The 7,680-nt window shown below is 42.5% G+C and overlaps 1 protein-coding gene across 3 annotated transcripts in view; it reads left to right on the forward strand.

The window, feature by feature from the left end:
- Window positions 1–6,627, forward strand: part of LOC129832956 (contactin-associated protein 1-like) — a 32,027-nt gene extending 25,400 nt beyond the window's left edge. For 2 of the 3 annotated variants that reach the window (XM_055897113.1, XM_055897112.1), the window contains exon 24: window positions 195–4,488. In XM_055897113.1, coding sequence (XP_055753088.1) covers window positions 195–397 — 203 coding nt within the window. In that variant the 3' untranslated portion in view covers window positions 398–4,488. Of the gene's footprint in view, window positions 1–194; window positions 4,489–5,975 lie in introns of those variants that run through there. The other variant, XM_055897114.1, reaches the window with a different exon arrangement.
- Window positions 6,628–7,680: the final 1,053 nt, after the last annotated feature.

The raw sequence follows: 7,680 nt of genomic DNA on the forward strand, positions 1-7,680 counted from the left end.
TTAAGTGAGTTTGGCAGAGAACCAACTGAGTCATAATGATATTGATTGAAAGGGATATTTGTGTCATCCATCGAGATACAGGTATATCTTTTCACAGTGGCAATTCCAACGTGAGTCCTAGAACCCTACTGTGACGAACAATGGATTTTCAGCTTTTTTAACCACACCTTGACTGTGTGTGTTTCTCCCTCTAGTTGTTGTCATCGCGGCCGTGATATTGCTGTTCATAGGTCTGTACAGCATCTACATCTATCTGTACCGATACAAGGGCAGCTACCACACCAACGAGCCCAAGAACTTCCTGGAGTCCCCTGGAGGCAGCAGCTCCAGGCCCCTGACAGGGACCCTGGAGAAGAAGCGATTTCCAGGGATAGAGGAAGACTTTCGGAGTGACTAGCCTCAGGCTGGGGAACGGTGGGAGGGAGGGATTGAAGTGGGGAGGTTTTGGGGCTTACAACAACCACAATACCTATTTATGTTTTATAATTCCTTTAACTTTTTGATTTACTTTTCGGTTTTGTTTTCCTTTCCCCAGGTATGTGTTATCTTAAGCCTGGTCCTCGACATAGTGTTGTTTTTCTGATGGGTTCATCGTTTTGCAGGCTTCGGAGATCAAATCAAGCCCGTATTGCGTGAGTGACGACCGACCAAGCTCACACTGTATTGAAGGGTTGACCAACTGAAGTGCCTCGACAGAGCAAAACGAGATCAGAAGTAACCCCATGAGTTCATTCAGGATGTGAGACATAAACTGAGGGAATTAGATTTCAGGTCACGTTGAATTGTGACATTTTTACATCTTACTAATATCCTCACATGCAGTAACACGTATTCAGCAGCCTCTTCTGGTTCGTAGGTCTGTTATTGAGATCACTTGATAGATCAGTGCCATCTACTGTGCAACTCTTTCCGACAATCCACTCTTGCAGCCATTTTGATAAAGACATCCAAACTATCCCACTCGTCCGATCCTTTGACTAGTGAGCCAGGATCCACCGCAGAGAGATGCTGCAACTGTGCAGCAACAACAACCACAGCAATAACAAGGACAATCTGGCATCTGCAAACAGTCTTTCCTGCTTAACACCAATTGAAGAAGCTATAAAAAGCATGGAGCTCTAAGCTTTGACATGACATATCTAAAGAATAATGGAAGGTATATAAACATATATTTGTTGTATTGCAGCCTATGAAATTGCATAGCTATACAAAAGAGGAACATGTATTGATGGTTAGTTTCATTAGATAGCAGCTTGGCCAATTACAGTATGCTCTGCGATTTCCTAACCGATTCCCAACCAATCAATTAAGCAGCCATGTACGATCAGCAAAACATACGGAATACATGTGACATTTGGCTTGAAATATAAGACGATCGCCCTATTCTTCTTCAGAATCCTCAGAGTAACATATGAAATGGGTGGGTAGCGGCAAGAAGCCATGGTAGTTTGACGTTTCCCAACTGTAGTGCTATCATGTTATTGTGAGACTGACCGTTGGTGCACTGCAGAAAAGGGAATGGAGATGTTGAGCCAGGGACAGGACTCCTTATTGCTATTAATCCTGATTCCACGCTTCATTTTCGGTTTGACTTCCAGTAGCTAGTGAACATGCAGCCAAAATCTTAATTTAAAAAATATATTTTTTTAAATGTAGCCAAAATCTGGGGGCTATTTCAGATTCAGAGGCCCCGGCGTGGAGGGCCCCCTACCAACAGCAGCCCTGTCGACCAGCCTGGTCAGGAATCATTACAAATGTCTTTCAGGAAAAGAGCTGCTCCGCATGAACATCCGGACATGCAAACACACTCACACACACACTGGCATATTGTATAGAGGACCACAACAATGTCAATGCCAGTCTTGTACTTCTTCTCACCACACTAGTTTATTTTTGCATCTGACTGCTCTGTAGGACAGTACTGTGCTGTGCCGCCCCCGCTGCTGTTGCTTCTTACCTACTGGGCACTGGTTGAATCAACGTTGTTTCCACATTATTCCAATGAAATCACGTTGAACCAACGTGGAATAGACGTTGAATTGACGTCTGTGCCCAGTGAGTAGGTGCTTCTTATGGTGCATCTCTTCCTTTAGGTCCAATGATATTTCCCTGTCTGGAAAGTCACGCTTTCAGGTTAGACGGTGGGGTGAGGTTACGGTCAGGGAAGATTTTCCCAGTAGGTGAAACGCCATTGGACCCATGTAATGTGTGGCGTGGTAACCAAAGCTTATGTCTCTGACATCATCACCCAGCGCCCTTTGAAGCTAAAGCAGTAATACATCATAGAAAAAAAAAAGAGAGAAAACATAAGAGCATTTTGAAAATCATAAGCTATGCATATATAGAGCATGATGATCGCACCTTGCAATGAAATGCAATAAAATCAGCCGCTTCCAGCGCAGATCACCTAAAGATATTTTTTTTGTGTCTGTTCCGTTCGCAGCAACTTGCAGCAGTTAGGATCCTAGACATAATATGTATATGTGAATATATGAATAAGGTGTTTATCGACTTTTTCATTCCTATGGTTTGTATGAAACGGTTGAAAATGAGGCTGAGAGGTTTGAATGTAAATCCTAATCATGACCCTGTATATGGACAGGCTCTGCTCCTCTCTGTGTGTGCTCTGTATGGTATGAACACTCATTAAACAGAAAACTATTCAGCATAGCTTTCTCACATGTTCAGGATGTGGACAATACTGTACCCTCCCGATGTTTCAGTAGAAACATCATAGAACATATTTCAACATCCTTGGTTTAGCCTGTTAAAGAGGACAACCCGTTATTAAGACTAGATGGTAAAAAGCATTACAATTACAATCAACTATAAGATAGAATTGGAAATGCCTAGCTTTTTCCCAAGCCATATTTGTAAGAATGTACAATTTTCAATAGTATAAATGTTACCATTGGGCAATTAGAGTAGTAACATGTTCCACCTCTGGAGAAATATAATTTTTTGGTTTTTGTACAGAGATGGACAATCACCTGTTACAGAGTTCATATTAAACAAGTCAACAACCTGGGTCAAATGTGCTTTGAAGCCTTTTAGGGAAATAGTCGACTTATTGATATATTATGTAAATGTCTACGCTGCGATGTGTTTATTTGAAATGGACTACAGTACATGTGCATCCTGCCTAGCATCACTTCGATGCCACACCTTAGCTAGTCCATCCATGCGTGGTTCCTGGAGTGTGTGTGCTTGAATGTACAGTAGACGTGTTGGTTTGTGTGTTCACAGTTATGTTTGTCACCTAACCCTCCCTACTGATGATGAAGACAGTCTCTGCACTGATGATGTGAATGATCCAACTCACTTGTTGTCGTCCACCAATAGCAGAACAGTGAGCAGATAGTGATTGGGTGCTGTCCAGACAGGCTCCTCCCTACTCGGATGTTGCTCTACAGATTTTGGTAATCAGGGACTACACTGAAAAGAACAGGAAGACCAGAACATTGTTTATGTTTTATTGACAACGTTTCGATCCGAACCGGATATTCATCAGGTCAAAATATCAGCATTTTTAAGGATGCGCGTATGACCACAAACTTTACTACACTGTATGACACCATCAGCTCTTAGATCTGTGCTGATTGGCAGTCTATAGCAAGTTCCCTACCTTACACTCTTAGAAAAAAAGAGTTCTTCAGCTGTCTCCATATGAGAACCTTTTTTGGTTCCATGTAGAACAAAAAAAGGTTCTACCTGGAACCCAAAAGGGTTTAACCGGCAACCAAAAAGGGTTCTTCAAAGTGTTCTCCTATCGGGACAGCCAAATAAACATTTATGGTTCTACATAGCACTTTTTTTCTTCTAAGAGTGGAATATCAACTTAGCCGTGGATCAACTTGGCCATCCCTATAGGGTGACCGCCAGGGTGAGCAGCTAAGGTTCTCTGTGTAAAGGAGACTCAAATGTAATAAGGGGTTGAGGGAGTGAGCACAAGGTTGAAAAAGACGAGGATTCTGTCCGTCCTACAAGCAGGGTGTCATCATATGACAGACTAGTGTTGTTCCCTACAGCGGAGGAGTGGCCTACAGACAGAGCTAGGGCCAGGCTAGAGGGAGGAGCAGGCAGGGGAGTCTAAGAGGGCCAGACCCCTCTGTGGGTCGCTACCCTATAGAATCTTGCAAGAGGAGGCACCAGACAGTTAGTGACTATATGACCTAATGTAGCAGGTGTAAAGTAAATGCCTGAGCGGGGTCCCCACATCTGGTTTTCAGGGGGAAAAGAAGCTAGGTTGAAGATGCTGTATCCCTGAAAACCAGATGTTTCAGGTTTCTTAAAACCCTGCTGAAGGTGGTGACCGACTGCAGGACTTTGTGTTTGTGACCACACTGAAATCGTGGAGGTTTTTTTTTCTCTCTCTTTCTGTTATGTTGGTTTTGTTTTGTAATAATTTCACTGTAAATGACCATAACTATGTTAATCAAAGCAAAACCAAACTGACACTTCAATAAAGAATCTTGAAGGAAATTCAAATGGTGTATTTTCCCTTTACCTGTTAACAAAGGCACAATGTGTCTGTCTGGTGTAGTCATATTAAATCCACGTTGGTATAGGGAAATTTGGAACACCTCAGATGAAACCAGTGTGTAAATTAAGTTGGTGTTATCTGAAGCCAAGCTCCAGCACCTCATGGTATTCAAAGTAGGATATAGTACAATACTCCATGGTTAGTGTTAGGGTTGTAGTTGAGGCTAGGGGAGGTGCTGAACCAGGAAGTGGACAAGAAGTTAGGGTTAGTGTTAGGGTTGTGGCTGAGGCTAGGGGTACAGTCGTGGCCCAAAGTTTTGAGAATGACACAAATATTAATTTCCACAAATTTTGCTGCTTCAGTGTCTTTAGATATTTTTGTCAGATGTTACTATGGAATACTGAAGTATAATTACAAGCATTTCATAAGTGTCAAGGGCTTTTTTGACAATTACATGAAGTTGATGCAATGAGTCAATATTTGCAGTGTTAACCCTTCTTTTTCAAGACCTCTGCAATCCGCCCTGGCATGCTGTCAATTAACTACTGGGCCACATCCTGACTGATGGCAGCCCATTGTTGCATAATCCATGCTTGGAGTTTGTCAGAATTTGTGGGTTTTTGTTTGTTCACCCGCCTCTTGAGGATTGACCACAAGTTTTCAATGGGATTAAGGTCTGGGGAGTTTCCTGGCCATGGACCCAAAATATCGATGTTTTGTTCCCCGAGCCACTTAGTTATCACTTTTGCCTTATGGCAAGGGTCTCCATCATGCTGGAAAATACATTGTTCCTCACCAAACTGTTCCTGGATGGTTGGGAGAAGTTGCTCTCGGAGGATGTGTTGGTACCATTCCTTATTCATGGCTGTGTTCTTAGGCAAAATTGTGTGAGCCCACTCCCTTGGCTGAGAAGCAACCCCACACATGAATGGTCTCAGGATGCTTTACTGTTGGCATTACACAGGACTGATGGTAGCGCTCACCTTGTCTTCTCTGGACAAGCTTTTTTCCGGATGCCCCCAACAATCAGAAAGGGGATTCATCAGAGAAAATTACTTTACCCCTCAGCAGTCCTTTAGTCCTCAGCAGTCCAATCCCTGTACCTTTGCAGAATATCAGTATGTCTCTGATGTTTTTCCTGGAGAGAAGGGGCTTCTTTGCTGCCCTTCTTGACACCAGGCCATCCTCCAAAAGTCTTCGCCTCACTGTGCATGCAGATGCACTCACACCTGCCTGCTGCCGTTCCTGAGCAAGCTCTGTACTGGTGGTGTCCTGATCCCGCAGCTGAATCAATTTTAGGAGATGGTCCTGGCGCTTGCTGGACTTTCTTGGGCGCCCTGAAGCCTTCTTCACGACAATTGAACCGCTCTCCTTGAAGTTCTTGATGATCTGATAAATGGTTGATTTAGGTGCAATCTTACTGGCAGCAATATCCTTGCCTGTGAAGCCCTTTTTGTGCAAAGCAATGATGACTGCACGTGTTTCCTTGCAGGTAACCATGGTTGACAGAGGAAGAACAATTATTCCAAGCACCACCCTCCTTTTGAAGCTTCCAGTCTGTTATTCGAACTCAATCAGCATGACAGAGTGATCTCCAGCCTTATCCTCTTCAACACTCACACCTGTGTTAACGAGAGAATCACTGACATGATGTCAGCTGGTCCTTTTGTGGCAGGGCTGAAATGCAGTGGAAATGTGTTAGGAATTTTGTTAATAAATAATTAAAACAATTTCTAGCTTTAGATAAAACTATAACTAATTGAACTCTGCACGCCTGGTGAAAAGAGATTTGTGTTGTGGGTTATAAAATAAGCAGAAAGGGTCATTAAACTATGGTTGAACTGACCCAACTTAGCCCTGAGATGTTTAGATAAGGCTGTGGGTAACTTTTTAGGTCTTCCATTATCTGGAGTTGTTTGCTAAAGTGGTAATAAATTATAGTGAGCCTTCAGGATAATAGATTATATTGTGTGTCATGTGTGTGCGCTGTGAAGTTGGAATGAACTTTTGAACCTGTTTTCTATTTGTCAGGACAAGGAGATTTATTCTGTAACCTATGACGTCATATCTTGTATATAAACCTGTTGTTTATGATCAAATGGTAGCGTGCTCCGAGAATAAACACTATTATCTAATTTTAATAAGATTGTATCCTGTCTATTTTATGTTAATAAGTATCTTACAAATTCTTATAAATAGACAGATTGAATTTAATTAATGAGTACATTAGAGGAATTATTTAATTCCACTAACAAAATGTTTTTGGGGGATTCAGTTAATTTGCGTGGCAAAGAGGGACTGCAATCAATTGCAATTCATCTGATCACTCTTCATAACATTCTGGAGTATATGCAAATTGCCATCATACAAACTGAGGCAGCAGACTTTGTGAAAATTAATATTTGTGTAATTCTCAAAACTTTTGGCCACGACTGTAGTGTTGAATCAGGATGTGGACAAGAAGCTAGGGTTAGGGCTAGGGTTGTGGGTTAGGGTTGAACCAGGATGTGGACAAGAAGCTAAGGTTAGGGCTAGGGTTGTGGGTTAGGGTTGAACCAGGATGTGGACAAGAAGCTAAGGTTGAAGGTTAGTGTTGAACCAGGATGTGGACAAGAAGCTAAGGTTGAAGGTTAGTGTTGAACCAGGATGTGGACATGAAACTAGGGTTAGGGCTAGGGTTGTGGGTTAGTGTTGAACCAGGATGTGGACAAGAAGCTAAGGTTGAAGGTTAGTGTTGAACCAGGATGTGGACATGAAACTAGGGGTAGGTCTAGGGTTGTGGGTTAGGGTTGAACCAGGATGTGGATATGAAACTAGGGTTGAGGCTACATTTAGGGTTGTGGTTGACGCTAGGGTATGTTCAACCCTGACTCATCCTAGCCCCCCGCCCCCCCGGAATAGCGCTCCCCCAATTTGACTGACAATGGTACTCAACGACAAGATGCATATGGTAATAATGTATAAAGTTAAAAGTTTTATTTTCATAGGCATAAGTTGTACATAACGATAAATTCCATATAGTTTCAGTCACCTCCGTGCAGAAAGATCTCATCTTGTCGTGGGTGTAAATGTTTTGGACTTCAGGATAAAATCCTGGGTGAATATCACACCTGGATGTCAGTTCCACAATTCACTTTTATGTAGTGTGACAACATGATCAGATGGATGGTTGTATGTACACAACATCCAGGTGGGGC

This window comes from Salvelinus fontinalis, chromosome 34 (assembly GCF_029448725.1).
Source record: "Salvelinus fontinalis isolate EN_2023a chromosome 34, ASM2944872v1, whole genome shotgun sequence".
Taxonomy (NCBI): Eukaryota; Metazoa; Chordata; class Actinopteri; order Salmoniformes; family Salmonidae; genus Salvelinus; species Salvelinus fontinalis.